Source organism: Vidua macroura, chromosome 21 (genome assembly GCF_024509145.1).
Source record: "Vidua macroura isolate BioBank_ID:100142 chromosome 21, ASM2450914v1, whole genome shotgun sequence".
Lineage (NCBI taxonomy): Eukaryota > Metazoa > Chordata > Aves > Passeriformes > Viduidae > Vidua > Vidua macroura.
Window position 1 is genome coordinate 9213730 of NC_071591.1, and position 23138 is coordinate 9236867.

Below are 23138 nucleotides of genomic sequence, written 5' to 3' on the forward strand. Positions count from 1 at the left end.
TGGATTGCATGGAAATAAATCAATATTAAGACCTATTAGTGATAATGACTGAAAATACAAGGCTGTGTTTTAAAGAAAGTCGATTGCACCTTAAAATGCAATGGTTTGGAGACAAGAACAACATTTTAATGTGTGTTATTAGATAATAAACATATATTAACACTGCTATAAAGGAACGAGGTGGAACAAGATGATCTTTAAGGCCCCTCCCAGCATTCCATGCTTCCATGATTTGACTCAGCTGTTCCCAGCCAAGAATCTCTGGGATCATCCTTGTCCACCTCCATCTTCTGGGGTCTATCACTCACTCACAGGCAGACACATCATTTACTCTTCAGTGCCCAATTTCCCTTCTCTGAAGGTCATTTTTATCCTTTCTCCATCAAAGGACTCCTTGCCTCCCATCTATTGCCCTTTTTTTTTTTTTTTGGTTGCTTGCTTCCAGACTTTTCAATCTTTTACTATTCCACACCAAATTTTCCCCAGAAACCTCCCCAGGAAACTCAATGGGCATGAAGCAAAACCCAAGGAAAATTAGACAGAGACAATTAATTAATAAGAAACAACAGGAATTTGGTTCTGTGCTTCTGCTATGAAAAAATTCTTTTGGGACAGGAGGGCCTAAGAACTTTCATCTCACTCTTGGGCAGACTGGGAGCAGCACAGTGGCATCAGAGAGCGGAGAATGTGTCCCAGTCCGTGTAGGGTGGGCACAAAATTCCGTGTAATTCTCAGAATATGTGGGTAAAAGGGAGAGAATGCAGGGAATGTGGAAGAGGCAAAAGGAAAAGCAGCACAGAAGCAGGAGAGGAAGGCCCCAAGGCCAGAGCTCACCTGTCTCGTTGGAAAAGCAGGTTTTATGGAACTTGCCCATGTAAAACTCCAGCCCGATGATGGCAAACATCACGATGGCGAAGAAGAGGAGCAGCCCAATCTGCAGCAAGGGCACCATGGCCTTCATGATGGACTTGAGGACAACCTGCAGGCCTGTGGGGACACAAAAACACCTCAGGCAGGGAAGGAAAATGGGGCCTTGGGAGTGGAGAGAAGGTGGGAGAGAGGGGCTGGCCAAGGGACAGTTGAGGATTGGCAATACCAAGAAATGCTGCTCTTCCCAAGGTGCTATAAAACAATTTCCTGCCATGAGAGCAGGAGAGACAGCTGGAGGTTCTCCTTTCGTGGTGTCTTTTCTTCAGGTGACAGATCCAGTTGTTTGTTAAGCTTCAGAGGCACTCAGAGGATTTCTCCTGAAGCTGCTGGAGTCCTGAGACTCAGCCTGGAGCTGAGCCAGGTCCTTGGGGCACAGAATTCACAGAATTGTGAATTGTGGCGCAGCTTTGAACTCTACCTAGGACACCTTAGGGCCAAGCAAGCCACTCTGGTGTAGAGCAGGGGGAAGAAAAGTTTATTCCCTCTTCTCCACAGACATGCTGGAAGCATCAGCTTTATCCCACCAAATTCACACAGTGGCTGAACTCAGTGGCAATTAAGAAATTGGTGCTAAATTGTTATTACTCTTATTATCTGACTGCTCTGAAATGGAAGTGAGACCATAGCAGGAGATTAAACCTCAGCTAATATAATTATTTAGCTGCACCAGGGTCTCCTGCAGATATTTGCCAAAATAAATTCCAATTTGTGTCTATAGACCCAAGGCTGAAGTGTTTCTCTGGAAGGAAGGTTGTGGTGGTGCTCGGAGAGATCGGGCAGGATCTGGACTGCAGTGGAAACCTGTCCTGAGGAGCTCAGAGCGAGGGCAAAGCGAGCACATGCCAGCCCCTGATATTGTCACTGGGTTTGAAAGTGGAGGAGGGCAGCAGAGCCCCGTGGATGGATGTGATCCCCTGTGCCAGGGATCCCCACAACCCACGGAACAGAAGGGACACTGCTGTCCCTGCCACAGCCTGCTCTGCAGAGACAAAGCCAGGGCTGCCCAGCCACAGCTTTGTCACCAGCCCTGAAACCCATCTCGGTTAAAGGCAGGGAGATAAGGAGAGACAGGCTGGAGATGGAGGTGGCTGATAAGGTCCTGCAGATGCACGCAGCAAAACCCTGCAGTGACGGGCAGCAGCTGCCTTGCTGGCCTGTCCTGAGGGCTGGGGGATGAAGGATCATCCTTGTCTTGCCACCTTGTACAGCACCAGTGAGATGGAGATGGGCACAGACATTTAAAAAAGCATCAAGGTCTCTTTGACAGGAAAAACACCGAGGGGATAAAAGGGAAGAATATTCCGTGTTTGTGGGTGGTTGTACATCAAGGTTATGCATTTATTACAGGGGGGAAAAACTATAAAATATTCAGCTTTCACCACATCACTAAAAAACCTGAGAGCAGTTATTGTGGGGAAGTGTTGTGCTGGTCCAGGGCACGTGCCCAGGTGGGAACACGTGTCCCACAGCAGGACAGGGACAGCTCTGAGGGGCCACCTCCCTCCTGTGACAACCTCTGTCATTGGCACACCTTGCACAGGCAAAAGGTCCAGGGAAAAGCAGGCAGCAGTATCTCCTTGTTGGAGACCCTGATAACAAATGCCACCTTTCCAAGGATGTGTCCTGGCTGGGAATTCAGCAGGAATTCAGCCCTGCCCATGAATGCACCCTGATTTCAGGAATTTTTGGTGCTGTCATTGCCCCCAGGTGAATCCAGAGAACACCAGAGCATCCATCCCACTGTGCTGCAGCTCCTTCCAGCAGCTCTTGCTGGAGGGTACAAACTTCTCTGTTCCACATCCAGGAATGAAAGAGCTCCTGGAAGTGATCCCTGCTGGGGGCAGAGCAGCTGTGCCTGTGACAAAAAAAGGCAGAAAGCCACGGTGTGGGCACTGGGATGGTTTCAGGGCATGATGCAGCTCCTCACTGGAGCATTCAGACCCTTCAGCTTCACACATAAAATGCATAAATCCAGTAGGCAAGGCCAGATCCCACCCACTCTTTCCCTTTATTAGAGTAAAATCCCAGCACAGGATGCTCAGCTGATCAAACCCATCAGAAGATCCAAGCTGAAAAGCCTGAAAGCTGCAAAATTCAGACCCAAAATTCAGGGCTTCTCTCCCCAGAGAATTCCTTCACTCCCAAAGACAAAAGGGTCCTTGGACAGATCCCAGCCCCTCACCTGCAGATTTGGGAGCACGGAGCTGAAATCAGCACAAAATGGGACGAGAGACAGCCAGACCCTGCTGAGAGCAGGGGGAGAAAATATTGCTGAGAAAAGCAGTAACACCCCAAACCTACAGAGCCCTGGGGCTGTGACACGACGTGGTCCCGACACTCACTTGGGATTCCCGAGACGAGTTTCAGGGGCCGCAGCACCCGCACAGCTCGCAGGGTCCGCAGGTCAAAGTCAGTCCCAGCAGTCGCCAGAATCCTGAGGGGAAACGGGAAAATAAAATCCAGATTAAATGCAAATTCCTCTTTCCAGAGCATGGCTAAGTCTGGTGCAAAACCAGCAAATATTGGAGCTGCTTTGAAAAAAAATTCCAGATTAAATGCAAATTCCTCTTTCCAAAGCATGGCTAAGTCTGGTGTAAAACCAGCAAATATTGGAGCTGCTTTAAAAAAAAAAAGAAATCCAGATTAAATGCAAATTCCTCTTTCCAAAGCATGGCTAAGTGTGGTGCAAAACCAGCAAATATTGGAGCTGCTTTAAACTCTGTGATCACATTGTGGATTGTGCTCAGTGCAAGGAATTAATTCCCACGAACTCCAGGGCTGCTGTAGGAGAATCCCCAACCTCTGCCTGTTTATGAGGCCACTGGGCATCATCAGGCACTAAAGAGCTGCACCCTGTGCCCCAGGAAAGCACAGGCCAACAGGAGACAGAGAGAGGGAGCAGAATCCCTCAGTTATGCTGGAAATTACCTGCCAGAACTTCCATAATAAATCCACAAATCCCTCAATTTGATGTCTGGTGTTTCCCAACACCTGAAGCAGTTTCTGCTCGGAGTTTCTTCTCCATGTGCAAAATTAATTTTTGCTCAGAGCATCCTCTTGGAGGGGAACATGCAGAGAGCAGGGGGTGGGTCTGCCACACCACGAAACCCAGCCCCCAGAGCAGAAGGGGTCTTAAAAGTGATGCTCTGCACAGAAAATGAAATGGATTCCCTGCTTTAGGGCACAGCCAGGGAAGAAATATTGTCCCAGTGCCCACAGGTGACAACTCACAAAGCCAGCACTGCCCCACAGAGAGCACAGCACAGCCACCTTCACCAATTCCTGCAGCACTTCTGGGGTGCTCCAGCAAAAACATCCCTTATTTGTGCCTGTGCTCATCTGAAGTTGGGGTTTAATGATCCTCGGGGGCTTTTCCAGCCTAAACAAGTCTGATTCTAACGCAAGCCAAGGCCAAAGCCTCCCACCAGCCCTCCATCCTCGGCACCGCTCCCAGTGACCATGAGAATCTGGCCCTTTTCCCTCACCTTCCTCATGACAGGAGCCCATTTTTCCCATTGTCTTGACACCAGGAGCTCTTTTTCCCCATTTTCTTGCTAACAAGAGCCCCTTTTCCTCAGTTTCTTGACACCAGGAATGCTTTCTGCTTAGTTTCTTGCTAACAAGAGCCCTTTTTGCTCAGTGTTTTTATAACAGGAGCCCTTTATCCCCATTTTCCCGATAACAGGAGCCCTTTTCCCGCAATTTCCTGATAACAGGAGCCCTTTTCCCTCAGTTTTTTATAACAGGAGCCCTTTTCCCTCACTTTCCTGATAACATGAGCCATTTTTCCTTAGTTTTTTTTAATAACAGGAGCCCTTTTCCCTCCGTTTCCTGATAACAGGAGTCTTTTTTCCTGTTTCCTGATAAGAGGAGCTCTTTTTTCCTCACTTTCCTGATAACAGGAGCCACTTTCCTCAGTTTTTTTATGACAGTTTCCCCTTTCCCTCAGTTTCTTGCTAACAGGACCCTTTTTCCCCTCATTTTCTTGCTAACAGGAGCCCTTTTCCCTCAGTTTCCTGATAACAGGAGCCCCTTTCCCTCAGTTTCTTGCCAACAGGAGCCCCTTTCCCTCAGTTTCTTGCCAACAGGAGCCCGTTTTTCTGCAGTTTCTTGACCCCAGGCTGCAGAGCATTCAGCAGTGACCAGCCACCGTGAAACCAACCCAAGGAAAAGCAGAGTTTTCTGAGAGCAGCTGTACAATTGCACTCCGAGCCGTGCAGGACGTGGCCGTGGCAGTGCAGGGAGCACTCCCAGAATAAATCCCTGTCCGTAATTTACTGACTGAGCCTGGCCCGGGGAAGAGCAGGCTCAGCATTGCTGGGCGGAAAGGGCCAGACTCCATCAGCAGGAGGTGCTGGAGATCAGGAAAAAAACCTGCTGGGATCTTGGATGGCAGGAGGCAGGAGGCAGCCAGGACCCGAGGAGCTGAGTATTTATTCTATAGGACACCTGTTCCCACATTTTCACGACCTTAAAATTCCCATGACATCAGCTCCATGGATGCAGTTGGAGCACGAGCAACAGGAGACAATTTAAACCAAGAACCAGCACATGCAGAGCCTTCTAATTTAATCTTCTGCACCCAGGCCAGTGATTTCATCCTCTGCTCCCTTCCCTCCATCCTCACAGCTTAATTGCTCACTTATGGACCTGTGCAGTGTGGGAACAACCCAGTGAGGAGATAATCCTGAACAGCCACCCTGGGTGAGGCTCCCAAGAGCACAATCTGAGCTGAGCCAGGATGGATTTGTGTTGTCACCAGGCTGAGAGAAAGGGTCCTTCATGCCCTTCTTGTTCTGGTTTAAATTCAGAGAGCAAACGGGAGGGGATGGGTGCCAGCAAATGCTCCAATGGGATGAAGTCGTCACTCCAGAATTTTCTTCCAAACTGGCAAAACCAGCCTGCTCCAACTCTGGCAACACACACAAATCCCCTTTCCCAGGAAAACGCCTGGGTTTGACCATTTAAGTCATGAATTCTGACATCATTTTCACTGTCACCCCCCAGTTAACCTGCACGGGGCATCCTAGAGCCACCACCTCCCGTGGCTGCAGAGCTGCTCCCTGGGCTCCATCCCATCCCTCCCAAACCCCACAGACCCCCAGCAGGGCTGAGCTGGTCCTGTTCCCTCTGCCCATGAGCCCACCACTCTTGGAAAACAAAACAGCTCAGGTGTTGTCTAGAGAGGTAAAAAAACAGCTGCAGGCTAAACAAAGCTGGGAAAAAAGCTTGGAATGGTTTGGGTTTCTCTGGGCACCCTGAGCCAGGGCCTCCCAGGGAACAATTCCTGCCCAATATCCCATCCATCCCTGCCCTCTGGCAGTGGAAGCCATTCCCTGTGTCCTGTCCCTCCATCCCTTGTCCCCAGTCCCTCTCCAGCTCTCCTGGAGCCCCTTCAGGCCCTGGAAGGGCTCTGAGCTCTCCTGGAGCTTCTCCTCTCCAGGTGAGCACCCCCAGCTCTGCCAGCCTGGCCTTGGGCACTGCCAGGGATCCAGGGGCAGCCACAGCTGCTCTGGGCACCCTGTGCCAGGGCCTGCCCACCCTGCCATGGAACAATTCCTGCCCAATATCCCATCTAACTCTGCTCTCTCTCATTCTGAAATCATTGCCCCTTGTTCTGTCACTCTGCCCATATAAAAAGTCCCTCTCCCTCCTTTTCAGTTCCTTCAGGCCCTGGAAGGGCTCTGAGCTCTCCCTGGAGCTTCTCCTCTCCAGGTGAGCACCCCCAGCTCTCCCAGCCTGGCTCCCGAGGGGCTCCAGCCCTGGAGCAGCTCCGTGGCTCCTCTGGACTCTCCAGCAGACCCTTGGGGGCTGAGGGGCAGCTCTGGGGCTGAATTCCCTTTGGAACCTCGCAGGTGAATGAGGCAGAGGCTGGCAAAGTCCAGGCTGGGCATCCTGCAGCCCCCTGGCATTCCATGCCCACCGCCGTGGCTCTGCAGCCCCAGGCAGGCTGTGCCAGCAGTGGAACTGGGGCACAGGGGCCCTGAGGCTTTTAAAAAGTGTTGTGGTGTCAGCATCCATGGCAGGAACCCTCGGGGTGTCAGGAAGGCCCCGGGGGCAGCAGCTGGAGCACAACAAAGCAGCTCAGGAGGGGAAGCTGTGCCAGGGTGGGGATGGCGCCTTTCCCCCTACAAAACCAAAGCTCATTTACAGGATTCCAGTGCCCTAAAGTGCCTGGGAAAACATCTCAGTGAGGGGGAGACCTTAATTAACATCATCTGGGGCTTTTGCCAAAGTGCCACCTTTGTTTTACTTTTCCCCTCTGAAAGCTCATAAAAGCCACTGCGAGTTAGGTCAGGAGGAGTGGGAAATCATCCTTAAAAATAAAAGAAATGGAGAGATCAAAGGAGCCAGCTGACAGGCACATCCCAAAATCCTCCTGGAGCATCCCTGGCTGCACCACCAGCAGCTGAGAACAAAGCAGAGGTGGTGGGGCACCCAGTGCCAGAAGAGGAAAAGCAAAAGAGGGAAAAGCAAAAGCAAGAAGAAAAAATCAGATTTTAGGTGTTAAATGGCTCGATCTGCTGCCATTTCTGTGTCTCAGTGGGTTGCACAGAAACACAGAGATTGGATGCACAGGAACACAGATGTTTGGGGTGTTGCCTTGGATTGCACTTCCAAGGGTTTAAGCAACAAAATCAGTTCCTCTGTGGATGTTGTCTTTTTTGTGATGGCCAAACACCAAACCTTTCTTATTTTTGTGCTGCTGAGGAGGACCTGGGCACCCCCCCACCATCCCTGGGGGCTCAGGACAGTGGCACTCACTCCCCAGTTTCACCATCACTTGGTTAAATGCTGCTTTTCTCTCTCCTCCACTAAGGAGCCCTGACTGACAGCTCTTCCCAGAGACAGCCCAGCTGTGGGATAAATGCTTGATAACTTTTATTCCAGCAACGCCTGGAATAAATTATGAAAGCAGCTTGTTCCTCTGGGTATAAAAGAAAGCAGAGAACGAAGGGAAAGTTCCTTCCCTGAACGTTCTGATATTATAAATAATTAGCAATCCCTTCCTGTAAGGGGCTGGGAGCTCAGGATTGATTTGTTCTGGTTCAGCAAGACCCTGGCTGCCAGACACGGGAATGAACATCCTTAGTGAAGCCCTGAGCAAAGAAAATGCCTTGGAATTCCTTCAGGTTTAGCCCCAGTGCTCCAAATCCCGAGGACTGGAGTGGTGAAAGGCAAATCCTGCTCCTCAGGATCATCCCCACCTTGTCTGAGAGCCATTAATGCTTCCCATGGGACCTCACCACTGGATATCACTGGTGCCACTGGTGAGGAGGAATCACTGGAATAACTTGAGGGCATTTTAATGTAGTCTTGCTAATTTTTATAAATTCTAGCCCTAGAAATAACCCCAAAACCTCTGAGAGAGAGAAAACTGTGGTAAATCATCCCCATTCCCTAAACCTGACCAGTGCTTAACAAGCCCCAGGGACCCCTGGGAATGGAATCCAGTGGGAAAACCAAAATAACAAACTTCATGAAGATTGCCTGAGTAGTTTCAGGTGTTTCCCCATCTGTGGGTCACCTGCAAGCTGACTGTCACCCCTGTCCTTCCCAGTGTCTCCTCTGCTACCCACAGGCTGCAGAAGAAACTGGGAAGAGAAACATGGCACCATTCTGGCCCTGAACTCCAGCAGACAGGCAGCACCTGGAGGTGCCACAACCTCTGGCCCTTTGTGGCACCAGGGCACCCCAGCCCTGTTTTTCTGAAGGCTCCGAGTGGATCATGAAGGTTTGGAGAGGATGAAGCCACGGCCAAGGGAGAAACCCCCCAGCTGCACCCCCTGAGGGCTGCAGGAGTGTCCTGGGGGCTCTGGCTGCTCAGAGCCCCTCAGCTGCTGATGCCTCAGGTTTGAGCTTTTCTATTTTTCACATTCTGTGCTGCTTTAGTCTGTGGGTCTGGGCTTCACATCAGGGGATGGTGAGCTCTGTGCACAGAGCAGGGAGACAAAACAATTCCTGCTCCAGCTGGGCACCAAGGACAAATGATCCAAAGCTCAGGCCCAGGAGCACAAACAACGTGGGCTGGAGAGAGAAAAACAAGCAGGATGGGAGTGCCTGGGCTAAAGCTGGAATGGGACAATGAACTGCAAGGTGCAAATGGAGCAGAGCTGATCCCAGTGAGAGCCCCCGGGAGCGCTCGTGCATTTTGGGACCATTTTGGTTCCTCTTGGGTGCAGCCCTGGCTGGGCTCTGGTGCTGCCCAAGGTGGATCCTTGGAGGCCTTTGAATAAATCCCTGCTTTATTCTTTAGCTCTGCCCAGTTTCTGTCCCAGGGCAGCCCGCACAAGGCATCACTGCAGGGCACAGCAGCACGAGCCGTTGTCACCCTTGTGCCACCCGCACGTGGCCTGGGGACAGTGCCCGGTGCCACTGTGGATGTGGCCTGGCAGATTGCCCCAGCCAGGACCTGAGGGCAGCACAGGCACCCAGCCAAGGGGTGCCCCTGGCCATGCCCTGGGATGTGGCTGTCACCCTGCCCAGCTGGCTCGTGCCAGGCTGCGGTGGCAGCGCTGGCAGTGCCACAGCCCCGAGCGGGGACACGCGGTGATCAGAGTGCTTGGAAAGGTGCCCTTTTCCACTAAGTTTGATTTCACGGCCTGTGAGCTTTATCTTGACTACCAACGCCACGGAGTGGAGCCCAGGCCTGGGCTGATAAGCCCATGTGAGGTGCTAATTGCAGTGTTTAATTTATGGCAGTGCCAGGTTCTGCTGGTGGCTCTGCCACTCGGCGCTGGTGACTCCCCACCAGCTGTCCTGTCCCTGCCACACAAAGGGCCCGGCTTGGCACCTCTCTGCCTCTCCTTTGGATCACCACACCAGGCCTCAGCATCCCAGCAGAGCCTGCATATTCCATCTGATCCTGCTCCTGGACAGCACAATGGACAGATCCCACCCCTTCCTTCCAGCAGAGCACCCCAGGCTGATCCCCGTGCTCAGATAAACGTGTTTGTTCCCACATGGATTGTATCCATCAAAACAGCCTCCCTGCAGTGAGGGATAAACCTCTCCTTAGCTCTAACGTGAAGGGAACAGAGGGCAAAGTAAAATACGCCCAGAAAATGACAATATTTGTCAGCAAAGGGCTTTAGAGGCACAAACAGCCTGCCCAGAAGAGGAGATTCAGAGGGCATCCCATCAATCCATAAAATACCTCCAAGGGGTGTCACAGGATGGTGCCAGGGGCTTTTCAGTGGCAGGATGAGGAGCAATGGCCATAAACTAAAACACAACAAGTTCCACCTCAACATGAGGAAGAAATTCTTTCCCTGAGGGTGAACAGCTGCCCAGGGATGAGGTGGAATCTCCCTCTCTGGAGACATCCCAAACCCACCTGGACACATTCCTGTGTCACCTGTTCCAGGTGACCCTGCCTTGGCTGGGGGTTGGCCTGGATGATCTCCAGAGGTCCCTTCCAACCCCAGCTGTTCTGGGATTCTGTGATTCCCCGGTCTCCCCCCAAACAGGTGCATTTCTGAGCCTTTCCTTGCCAGCATTACATTCACCACCAGCCTCCAGCAGTGCCCAGATGTGAACACAAACTCCCTCCTCCTCCTCCTCCTCCTCTTCTACATGGCAGAAATGCTCCCCAAGTCCTGGGGGGAGGCAGAGCAAAACAGGAGCAGAATCCCCTCCCCAGAGCACCTGAAACTCACTTTTGTGAGTGTAATTCCTGAGCCAGGCTCCAGGGAGAAGCCAGGAGGGAGAGTGTCTGGAGCCAGCCCCTCCTCTGCTACAGCCCGCCACAGCAGCCGGGCAGGGAGGGCCACTCATCCACCAAAGGAGGATTTGCAGGGCTTGCATTGTGCAGGATGAAGGAAGATGTTCTGACGATGAGGCAGCTGCTCAAAGAAGTCCTTGTTGCTGCTAAGCAGGAGAGACAGGGACATGCACCACTGCAGAGGGGCAAAGGAGGCTCGTTTGCAATCAGCACTGACAGCTGGCAGGAAAACCACATGGCCAAAACCATTCCAGGCAGCTCACGCAGGAAAACGGAGTGCAGAGGAGTTCAAACCACCCTGCCCTTCTCTGGGGATCAGAAAGTAGGTCACACCTTGAGCCTCACCCACTAGCAGCACACAGGAGAGGTGCTGCTGGCTGTCCTTGGGAATGGCCACCCCAGAATGTCATTCCAGAGGTTCCCGAGGCAGGAGCTGGGAGCAGAAAGCCTTTCCTGGAGAGTTCTGGTGCCACCCACCCCACGGTCAAGATATGAGGGGTTTTGTCTCAGTAGCAGACGAGATTCTTCGAGGGGAATTTCAGGATCAGCAAAACGTTTCAAGTATTCTTACTTTAGGGATGTAAATGAGAGAGCAACAGAACAACATTTGGGGATTGTTTCATTTGTCAAGTTCTAAAATGAAGCATCCCCGGCTTTAAATACATTTTCCTTTTTAGTGGAAGCAATTCTTGTCAAGCCTGCAAATAGTTTTGCCTTGATTTAATGCTGCCATTTTCCCAAAAATTACAAACTCCCGAGCCCTGTGTGAGTGAAAAACGTCACCCAAACCAAGCCCTGCCCTTCAGAGCTGTGCCAGGAATGCTGGAGGAGCAGAGCTGTGCTCTCCACGAGCTGCGAGCACAAAGCAAAGGGCACAGGCCAGCTGGTGGGTGGATGGGGGATGGATTTTCCTGCCAGGTGGGCTAACAGGGCAGCAGAGACTGCAGGAGGAGAGAGCTCTGAGTCACCAGAACACATCCCAACCCTCCTTCCCTCCAGCACCACGGAGGAGAAGCTCCTTGCCAGGCTGCCCTGGGAGCTGTGACGAGATCTGTGTTATTTGGAGGTGCAGCCACCTCACCCTCTGCACCTGGCCAGCCCCCAGGAGGAGCTGCCTCTGAGCTGGGCAGGAAATGTCAGCGCTGTCACATCCCATCAGTGCTGGAAAAGCAAAACAAAACGGCTGGGAAGAAGAGCTCAGCCTGCCCCACTGGTGCCAGGAGAGGGATGGCAGCAGCAGCCAGAGAGGGGAAGGAAAAGCAGCTGCCAGTGCTGGGCACATCAGTCAGGAGGGAAAGGACACCTCGGGGCCGGTGACTCTTTTCTGGGCCCCTGCACTGCGGGGTTTTGCCCGCCCAGCCACAGCTGAGGCGAGCACTGGACTCTGCAGGGCTGGGGGATGTCCCAGTGCAGCCCCCCCACCCCAGTGCCAGTGCTCACACAGGGAGGCAGCCCCTAAATCAACAAGGCTGGACTAAAACTCAGGAGATCCTGAAAAAAAATAACATTTAAACTCTCTCTTTGCCTTGTGATCCCTCCGATTTGGAGGCAGCTGGGGTCAGGTTTTCAAGCTTTATCCACAGGCCACAAAAATATAGATTTTCAAGTAAAATCAGAAAGTCTCCTCTTGCCACAAGGATTAAAATAAGGCCTCAGATCTCCTAATCTGACTTGCACTGTAATATTTCTTTTTTAAATACACATCTTATTGCCCCTCAAGGGATATAATTATTCCTCTTTCCCTGTTTTGTTGTTTTATTTTTGGCCAGAACTCTCACACCAAACATGCAGTGTTGTTCTAAGGAAAACACACTTTGCCAAGACATCTAAAATATTGTGTATTCCCTCCATCTGCTTCTCCTAAATAAACCCAGGGCCTTATCTAATATAATGAGTAGCTGTTGGCAATAATTTCATAGCCATCTGTACCGTGCCTTAAACCTGTTGCAAGCTGGGCTGTGGACAGGGAAAAGCCAGAATTTATTCCCTCAGCATCAAAACCAGAAATTGTAACTCCCCCCCTTCTGTTTTTTTAGGATAATTTAGCCATGACAGCTCCCATGCTGGGTGCTTGGGGAGCAGTATTTCATGAATGTGGCAAATAAATCCCATTTTTCTCCCTGTTTTTTGTAGATAAAAGTCGAGTTCTGCAGCTGAGGAGGTGCAGGGCAGTTCCAGGTGGGCACTGCCTCCAGGAGCTGGGTCTGCCACCACCACGTGAGATCCTTCACACCCCACAGGCCCTGCTGGGGATCACCAGCCCAGAAAATTCAATTCTTTAATTAAAAAAATCTCTTCTGGCTGCACTCAGCTGCACAAACCACAGCCTGCAAGGTTGGAAGGGACCCTAAATCCCATCCAGTGCCACCCCAGCCATGGCAGGGACACCTCCCACTGTCCCAGGCTGCTCCCAGCCCTGTCCAGCCTGGCCTTGGGCACTGCCAGGGATCCAGGGGCAGCCCCAGCTGCTCTGTGGCTGGGGAGTTCATGGGATAATAAAATAAAATAAAATCCCAGAATATCCTGAGCTGCAAGGAGTCCACAAGGATCATCCTGTGCAACTCCTGCTCCTGCACCACCCCACCATGGTCCAGACGGGTGATGAGGTGAATTCTCTCCCCCTCACAATTCAAACAGAGCCTGCACCAATTCAACAGCTCAAACAAATTTCATTTTGTTATTTTTAACCATTGTCCTCGCCCGTTTGGAGTGGAGTGGAGCTCCCACAGCCAAACAGAGCCACCACACCACTCCCCACCGGCCAAGCTGGGGAAAGAGGGATCCAGCTGTGCTTACAGGCCCAGGCTGCCAGATGTGCAGCAAGAGGAGGGTGTTGGGGTAAATTTATAACCTTTAGGACAGGACAGAGCATCTGCAGGGCAGCAGTAGTGCTCCACTACTTCACACAGGATTCCAAAACCACAAAAGTCTTTGGATAAAGAGAATGGGAGGAACAACAGCTCAGTGCCAAGGAAATCTAAAGAACTCGATGCACCCAGGTGAACACGGGCCAGAACCCAGATATTCAGAGATCCCAGCACAGCTTCTGTGTGCCCCAAGGCCACCTGTAATGACCTCAAGGAGCACCTCAGCACCCACACAGCTCATGCCCATGGTCACACCTCTCCCTGGACATTGGTTTGCCTCTCCCACTTTCCTCCTTTTCCACCCATTTTTCTCCAGCTTCCCCATCCCTTCTCCCCAAGCACAGCAGCAGCATCCCCTTCCCAAAGGCAGCACGGGCTCACAGACACTCCCTGGGCAGCAACCACAGAATGACAGAGGGCCTCATGCTGGAGAGGGACCTCTGGAGGTCATCAAACAAAATCTGAAAGAGGGGAAATTTAGAGAGAGATAGGATTGAATTGTTCCCTGGCAGGGTGGGCAGGCCCTGGCACAGGGTGCCCAGAGCAGCTGGGGCTGCCCCTGGATCCCTGGCAGTGTCCCAGGCCAGGCTGGACAGGGCTGGGAGTGACCTGGGACAGTGGGAGGTGTCCCTGCCATGGCAGGGGTGGCACTGGATGAGCTTTAAGGTCCTTTCCAACCTGTAACATTCCCTAATGCAGTCCCAGCTCCCTGCCCAGCAGGGTCCCTGGAGCTGTCACCCAGGACTGTGTCCGGATGGGGTTTGGATACCTCCAGGGAAGAGGCTCCAACCCTCCCTGAGCTCCTGTTCCAGCGAATGAAAGGGACAATGCAATGGGCAGGTGGCACCTCGGGGGCCAGAGCAATGTCACTGGCACAGGGAAGTGACATCTTTATAGCAGGAGAGGGGAATGTGCTTAAATTAATTGGCTGTTCAGATAACAGAGGCTCCCGCTCTCCACTGGGCTGTTACCAAGCCTGGAATTGCTGCAGATAAAAGTCTGGCAGCATTTTCATCATTTTCATCATAAACTCCACATTTCTGGGCTGTACATTCCAGCCCTTAAAAAAATCCATGCTGTGGGCAGAAATCTGCCATCCCAGCTCCCAGCACAGCAGCAAATGTTTGTGTTTTCCAAATCTCCAGAGCCGTCCCATGGGGCAGAGATGGAAGCTGCAGTTTTCCAAGGTTTCCAAGCCCAGGCAGGGAGATTTTTCCATGTGCTGCAGCCACCTGAAACTCAGGAACACAGCAGGGATAACCCTGGGTGTGGGGCTGCTGCTGAAGTGCTGCTGCTGCTGATGTGCTGCAGCCACTTCTCCTCTCAGCACAAATTCAAACCTGAATTTATGGAGCAGGAAAGAGAGAGAGAGATCCGTGGGGGATTTCTCAGGCAGCTGCAGGAGAGGAGCAGCCCGTGGCCCACAGCAGCTTTGTGATGAGGAGAACATCGCACTGAGGGCTTTGGGATGCCGGCCAACAGCATCAGATGCTCGCTGTTGATGCAGCCCATTGCTGTGAAATGGTCCAGAAAACCCCCCCAGCTCTTCGGCAGCCGAGTTAAGTGTTGTGTTTGGAGCTAAATCGGCCCAGGCTTAGCTCTACAGCCAACAGAGGAGAGCACGGGCAGGGAAAAAGAAACCCAGAGCAGCACTGGCAGTCCCTGGGGTCCTAAATGTGCAGGCTGGGTTCAGCAAGGAGGGCTGTAAGACCTGATGAGTTTAATCGTCTGTGAGACAAGTCACTGCTCCACTCCGTGCTGCTGTTTCCTCTCCAAAATACACTGCATTTTCCACTCTAAAATTAAAATACTATTAAAATACACTGCGTTTTCCACTCTAAAACACACTGGTCTTGCTTAAACTGGGATTTTTAGGGAGGAGATGCTTTGTGTTTGACTTTGGGTTTAAATCTCAGGGGGGTGGTAGTGCCCAGCTCCAGTCTGTGCCCCATCAGCCCCTCTCCACAAACGCAGCTGCCTCTGCTCTCCCAGCAGAAAAAAGCCCCAGAGGGGCATCCCTGGGGCTGCAGCCGCGCACGGCGGGCAGGGGAGGAGCTGGGAGCGCTTTTCCAGCCGCTTGCCATTATGATAATTGGGCTTTGCACGGAGCAGACCATCGTCTAGACAGCGCTGAGCTCCGAGCCGGGAAGGTGCGGGAGGACTCAGCGTGGTTTCCAGAGTAAGCGATTCTGACATTTGCAGAGTCATCGCCTTCCCTCCGCCCGGGATCGGAGCTTTCCCTCCGCCCGTAGCCCTGGAAACAGCAGCAGGAGGCAGCTCCAGATGTGCCCGCGTGGGCTGCGCCTGCCAGGGGGCACTGGGGGCACTTTGTCCCCCCCAGACCATCGGGGCAAATTTATCTGAGGGGAAATTCTTGGGAATGCTGTGTGGGGCAAATCCCTGGGACAAAGGAAGGGTTGGACAGGGGTTGCTGTGAGCACAGGGGGCTCCCTGAACTGCTGCCTTGCAAAGCAGGAGGGATCAGTGCAGGTGGGAGGAACATCAGACTGCACAACTGGCAATTCCTGCATCCAGCCACAGGGCAGGGGCTGGGATGAGGAGGGAGGGCTGGGGAGACACCAGCACCTGAAAACAGTCAAGTCCTACAAAAATGCAACTCCTTGTTGGGGGGGCCTTCGCAACTCGTTCTGCTTTGTCCCTGTCTGATTGTTTTCCCCAGATTCCCTGGAGCAGTTCAGAGCTCAGGCCACACTTCTGCAGCGTGCAGTGGCCAGCACGGGGACACTGCCATCGTGCCCAGGGGAACAGCACCAAACAGGCACAGAACGCTGCAGCCTCCATTCTAGCATTAGGAGCTGCCCGGGCAAATGCAGAAACACTGAATTCCAGAAGGGTTTGGGTTGGAAGGAACGTTAAAGTCCATCTCATTCCATGGGCAGGGACACCTCCCACTGTGCCAGGCTGCTCCCAGCCCTGTCCAGCCTGGCCTTGGGCACTGCCAGGGATCCAGGGGCAGCCACAGCTGCTCTGGGCACCCTGTGCCAGGGCCTGCCCATCCTGTCAGGGAACAACTCCTGCCCAATATCCCTTCTAAATTTCATAGCTTGCGGTGGGTTGGGAAAGACCTTAGAGCTCATCTCATTCCAACCCCTCCCCTAGGGCAGGAACACCTTCCAGGTCACTCAGGTAAGTGACATCTCTGTGGCAATAACTCCAGCAAATCAAGAAGTGTTGCTTGTTCTTAGAAAAAGCACTCAAAGAAGGCTGGAGAAAGCCTTTTTTTCCCCACCAAAAATATTTGTTTTCAGGGAAACATCAAGTTCAGTTTTCCAGTGGGAAATAACAAAACATTTTGGTTTCGCTTTAAGTTCAAATATGACTTCAGATTTTATTTTTATTTGGTTGCTTTTAACTGCAGCAATATTGTAAAGTGGGCTGAAAGCAGCATTTCCACTTAAAATCAGGCTGAAACCTCCCATGGGGAATCTCTACTTTCTAAACCAAAAATTTTTGGAATGAGGATTATTCCTCCTGTATTTCTCAGTAAGGAAAAACATGGATTTCTGGGTGACCACCCTGCAAACCTGGAGGGAAAAACTGTCACCCTACGTTGTCTCATCACTCCTTCCCATTGGGGTGGGGTTTGAGGTCTGAGAATTTGGGATGGAGACAGTTTGGTGCCTCCAGCTCACCTTCAGAGCCACAGGGAGAGGTGGGGACAGCAGGACCCTCCTGAGGAGCCCCCCCAGCATTGCCACTCCCTTTCTCCTGGCTCAGGGAATCCCACTCACCTCCAGCTGTGACAGCTCCGATGAGTGATGGCACTGTGATATTTACAGCTCGTCACAGCAGCCTCCAGCACAGCACACTTCTGGCAGGAGAGGGAACTCCTTCAGTTCCTTGCAGCTCATGGAAAAGAGACGGATTTATGGTGGCCCTTCCCTTGTCACATTCCCCCAGGGGAAGGGAAGGGAAGGGAAGGGAAGGGAAGGGAAGGGAAGGGAAGGGAAGGGAAGGGAAGGGAAGGGAAGGGAAGGGAAGGGAAGGGAAGGGAAGGGAAGGGAAGGGAAGGGAAGGGAAGGGAAGGGAAGGCTCAGCCAGATGCAAACTGAAAAAGGGAAGAGGCTCCAGGGGGATTGGATCAAAGCAAGGTGGGGAATGAATCAACGGGATCAAGCAGGATCCACCCCAGAGAGACTTGGCAAGACACATCCTTCTCCTGGAGCACAGGTGCTGGGGATGTGCAGGATGCAGAGCTCCAGCAAAGGAGGAAGGTCAGGCTGTGGGAGGGGGAGAAGAGGAGGGAGCAGAGAAGAGGGATGCTGGAGGGTGCCAAGCACCATCGATGCCACAGCTTTACCAAGAGCTGGAGGGACAAAGCTGACACCTGGGATTTGCAGGTGACAAAAGTTACAGGCTGGGATAGAACCAGGCTTTGGATTTTATCTCAGAGACAGTGTTTCTTCAGGGAAAAAAAAAAAAATAAAAAGAGCATTTTAGTCTGGAAGTTCCCCAAACCCACTCAGATGAAATGAGCAGGTTTTGAGGGACACATCTCCCCCCTTTCCTTTAACTCAGCTGCAGTTCCCTGGCAGTGGGACACCCAGTCAGGGTGTCCCATCACTGTTGTCCCACCCTGCCCATGGCACCTATCCCCTCTTCCATGAGGGATGCTGAATCCTGGAGTATCCTGGACTTTGCTGTCGCAGCCCTCAGCACCTCCCCTGAGCCAGCAACTCATCCTCACATGCCCTTGTTCCAGCCAAAATCTCACAAATGACCCGCCAGGATGGATGTCCCCCCGTGCCCAGCACCTCCTGGATTCTGAGCACAGGCTCTGCCAAAGACCAAGCTGAGGAACCCAAAGTGAGGAGAGGACTGAAGGCACCAAACTCATCAAAGTAATGAGTGCCCTGGAGCAGGATTTGTAAGTGCTTTGCACAGAAAGGAGAGGCTGAATCTGCACATGCAGCTACATCAACCCCCTGCCAGCCACAGCTGAGTGCAAGAGTTAAACCTGCAGCTTTTCCCTGTCCCAGCTGCAGGAGGGAAGACTTTGTTCCCTTTCATTTTCCTCTCTCTCCTCTTGTCTCCCTTGTTACACAAATGAGGCAGCAGAATTTTTACGGCTTTTATGTTCTGCAAAAGCTCAGAGCAAACGGGACTGCTCTGACCTCTGCAGTGCTCTGGAAGTCCAGCAGCTGTCCAGAACCCCCTCCCTCCCCAGGGGGAGGGGACAGCCAGGAAAAGCACCTTGTTGCTGGGAGTAAATCAGCCATGGGATCTTCCTGGTGGGAGAACAACAAGGAGATGCCTCCCACACCATCAGCATTTAGGGATCAGCCAAGAGGGAGTACTGGGAATAACCAAGGGCTGGATGCAGGAGGCTCTCACCAGCCCCTGCCCAGGTGGGACCAGGGTGGGGAAAACGAGGGCACAGCACCCCAGGAAGCTCCCAGGGATGGAGCTTTGTGCTTCAAAGAGGATGAAAGCAGGGGAAACACTTCAGTGCTGCTAGAAGGGAGAGAGCTGTCAGCTCTTCCCACGGCACAGAGAACAGTTTCCCTTTGGGAAACGGAGATGCAGCGAAGTCCTGAGCCTTACACAGAAGCACCAAGCCCAGCCAGGACCCAGTCCCAAATCCAGGCTGTTCCCTGAAGCTCTGCCTTCTGTTTTCCTCCTCCCTTGCTGCCCCATTCCCATTGGATGGGACCACTACAAAACCCATCCTGCTCACAGGCCGCTGCATCTCCCTCCCAGCTGCTTAAAACCACAAAGGGCTTCTCCCCCTGCTCTTTCCTCTTGCCCAATCCTCCTCTTTCCCTTTAACCTGAAATCCCCTCAAAGCAAACAGAGAAAACAGCGCTGGCTGCCACAGGCGAGCAATAACCCAGGAAATTTTAATCCCTGCCTGTGATTGTACAGAGGAGCACAGAGTGAGATAAAAGGCTCACCAGCCCTGGCATTATTATATTAGAAAGGTAATTATCTCTTCTGCCACCTGACTTTGGGCTTTCTTCATATAATGAAGTTTGCAGCTCGTGTTTGCAGCCACAGGAGCAGGCACCACAGCCTTGCTAGAAACACGGGAGAGAATTGTCTGCTCTGAGGGGAGAGCCAGCAGAGCCAGGCTGGGAGGAGGAGGAAGGAAGAGGAGAGGAAATCAGAGCTCCTGGCAGCTGCTGGTGCCAGTGCCCCCCCAGAGCTGGGCCCAAGGCACCCTCAGGATTCAGGCCAAAGCACAGCAGCACACACCCAAATTCACATTTGTGTCAAGGCACCTGCCCCATGGACTCTGGTCTTTTGGGCTCTTCCAAACCATCAGGAGGGCTGAGGGGATGTTAAAATAAAAAAAGTCAATTTGCCTTTTGATGCTGCTGAATAATCCAGGAAAGAGAGTGCCCAGCCCACCAGAGAAGCCTGGAATGGCTTGGATGGAAGGGACTTAAATCCCACCCAGTGCCACCCCTGCCATGGCAGGGACACCTGCCACTGTCCCAGGCTGCTCCAAGCCCTGTCCAGCCTGGCCTTGGGCACTGCCAGGGATCCAGGGGCAGCCACAGCTGCTCTGGGCACCCTGGACTCCTCTCAGCCTCAAAATCTGCACTGATTTTGCTCAGACTGAAGGTTTGGTGGGTTTGGGTCGCTGCTCCCCACTCCCAGTGCTTTCCATTTCAAGATGGAGATGAACTATCCCAAAACTTTGGTCCCAGCCCTCCAAAATCTCTCAGCACCCAATACCTCTGGGCCCCACAGAAGAGCCAGCACAGACCCTGCCCCACAGCTCCACCAGGGCATCCCTGGCCACCCCAGCTGAGCTTTTTTGAGTGGGAAGTCTCTCTTCCCACCCATGACTTACACAGAAACACGAGATTTCCTTTTCCCTTGTGCTCTTCAACATCTCAGCACCTCAGACTTCTTCACCTTCACAGGGACACACAGAACCCAGAGCTTCTTCGTGCTTGGCCCCAACCCTCCCACCTCCCTCAAGGACACATCACCCACCCCAAACAGCTTCAAACCTCCCCCCTGCCTAGCAAGGACCCTCCTGTGCAAGAGGTTTCACAGCGACTTCTGTGAGCCAGAGAGAAGTTTGATAAGAGGATCCACATTCACCTCTGGAAGAATTTTCTACCAAGGTCATTGACATAGAAACCAAGAAAGAAAGAGGGATAAATAAGAGAAACCTGCCACTGCCTCTTCCAATGAGCACTTGGTTTGTATTTCCTGACCAATGAGTAAAGTGTAAACTTCTGAGTTTGTAAGAATGTAGTAAAAGCATGCAGGCTGGAATAAAAACAGTTTGAAGCCTTCTGAAAATGCAGTGTTGCTTTGGATTGTGACTGTCTCAACTCTGACAGGCACCTGGTGTGACAAGGGGACATCTGGGGGAGTTTCTGCTCACTGATGAGCAGTTCTCTGGAAGCTGCAGGTTTCCAGCAGCATCAGCAGGGCAGAGGGACAGGGGACAGTGGCATTGCAGGAGGACACAGCGGGAAGCGAGTGCCTGCTGCATGCACAGCTGCCCTGCCAGCAGCACCTCCTGGCACTGCACGGCTGCAAGCAGCACCTCTGCAGGATGCACTTCCCAAAAGCCATTCCAGAAACGTGCCTGGGAAGGAGCCTGGCACCAGCTCCCCATGGAGATGGGGGCACAGGCAGAGGGGGATCTGGCTGGGGCAGGCCTTTGTTGGGTTTAAAACTTTCAGCCTGCAAACAGCTCTGCCCAGGGAGCTGCTGGGTGCAGCTGGAGTGTGGGGATGAAGCAGAGGAGAAGTAAAAGCAGAAAAACATCATTTGTGCAGTCTGATGTTCCTCCCACCTGCACTGATCCCTCCTGCTTTGCAAGGCAGCAGTTCAGGGAGCCCCCTGTGCTCACAGCAACCCCCTGTCCTAACCCTTCCTCTGTCCCAGGGATTTGCCCCCACACAGCATTCCCAAGGGAGGCACCGGCAAGGGCAGAGCAGGATTTATCTGCTGCTCCTCTGGGTGATGCTGAGCCCCCAGAGCCGTGCACAGGGGCGAGCAGGAGCTGCCAGCTCCCTGTGGCACTGCCCTGACAGAGCTACAGCTCCCCGAGCTGTGCCAGCCCGAGTGGCACTGCCCTGACAGAGGGGACAGCTCCCCCAGGCCCCTGCCAGCTCCCTGTGGCACTGCCCTGACAGAGCTACAGCTCCCCCAGCCCTGCCAGCTCCCTGTGGCACTGCCCTGACAGAGCTACAGCTCCCCCGAGCTGTGCCAGCCCCGAGTGGCACTGCCCTGACAGAGGGACAGCTCCCCCAGCCCTGCCAGCTCCCTGTGGCACTGCCCCTGACAGAGGGACAGCTCCCCCAGCCCTGCCAGCTCCCTGTGTGCACTGCCCTGACAGAGGGACAGCTCCCTGAGCCCTGCCAGCTCCCTGTGGCACTGCCCTGACAGAGGGACAGCTCCCCCAGCTCTGCACTCACACCAGGGCCAGGCACTTGGGAGGCCCAGGGCTGCAAAGCTGATACCACTTCATGAAGGTAAAACACAAACATATGAAATAACTTCCATGAGAATCCTTCCCCCCGCAACTCAATCCCTCCCTGCAGCACAGCCAGGGCCAGTCCCTCCAGCACAACCACACAAAAGGAATTTTGGAAGAGGAAATGAGGGGCAACCACTCCTGCAGCTCTGCTGGGCCAGGCTCTCCTCCCCCACCACCAGCACTGTGAGGTGGCTCCTCCAGTGGATCCAGAAAGACACCAATAACTGTGCCAGCAAGGATTTTAAGAGCCTCAGGCAGAAGCAAGCTGAGCTCAGCTCTGCACCAGGGCTCCTCGGGGCAGGGGCTGTCAGTGCCTGAGCACAGCCTTCACTCCAGCCTCAAAGACCCTTAAAGCTGACAAAATTCATGTTACTCCTTCAGGCTCCCTCCATGGACATCCCCCAGGGAGAAGAGGAGCAGCCAAGAAGGGTGAGGGTGTGAAGGATTGTGGAAAGGGCTGCGTGAGGTGACCTCCACAGCATTTCCACCCGGAGCCATGTGCTGGCATTCCCCCTCCAAGCTCCAAGTGCCAAATTCCCTTATAAATTCTATGAGCCCCATTCCAGCAGTTTCCTTTGCTCCAGCCCTGGCTATAAATGGCATTTAACGAGGAGCTGAGGAGCTGCTGGTGCCTGCTCCTATTTCACTTCCAAAGGGCTCTGCCTTTGGCAGGGACCTGCTCTCCAGGAGGAGCCAAGGCTCCCTCCCTGCCTCCCCCCTCTCTCCTGGCCACCACGAGGAGGCTGAGGGCATAGAAAAGTGACCCCCTGTCTCAGTAATCAGCTGGGGAGTCAGGAAAAGGCAGGAAGCCACCTGAGGAGAGGCAGAGGGGTGATGCCAGTTTTAGTCAGTCCCTGGCATTTTAATATTGCCCTAAAAAATCCATTTTTCCGCTTCATCTGAGAGAAGCCCTTAAAAACACCCTTTTTGTCCCCACACAGCCCAGCTTCACACACATCCCACCACTGCCAAGCCCCTCCCGACCCCCCCAAACCAGGAGAGCCCTTGCAAAGCCAGCAGGGGAAAGGCTTTTGGGACATGGCCTCAAACCCTGCACACATCAGCTCAGGACATCACACACCTCCCCTCCCATCAGGCTGGCAAACGGCTGCCAGGATCTCAGGGAGCTTTTTCATCTTTAAAAGGC

The 23138-nt window shown here is 53.0% G+C and overlaps 1 protein-coding gene across 2 annotated transcripts in view; it reads right to left on the minus strand.

Moving 5' to 3' along the window:
• CACNA1B (calcium voltage-gated channel subunit alpha1 B) overlaps positions 1–23138 on the minus strand; it is a 295914-nt gene that overhangs the window by 187780 nt on the left and 84996 nt on the right. For both annotated transcript variants that reach the window (XM_053996161.1, XM_053996160.1), the window contains exons 4-5: positions 3273–3364; positions 835–987 (exon numbers count right to left, since the gene is read on the minus strand). In XM_053996161.1, the coding sequence (XP_053852136.1) occupies positions 835–987; positions 3273–3364 (245 nt within the window). The remainder of the gene's footprint in view (positions 1–834; positions 988–3272; positions 3365–23138) is intronic.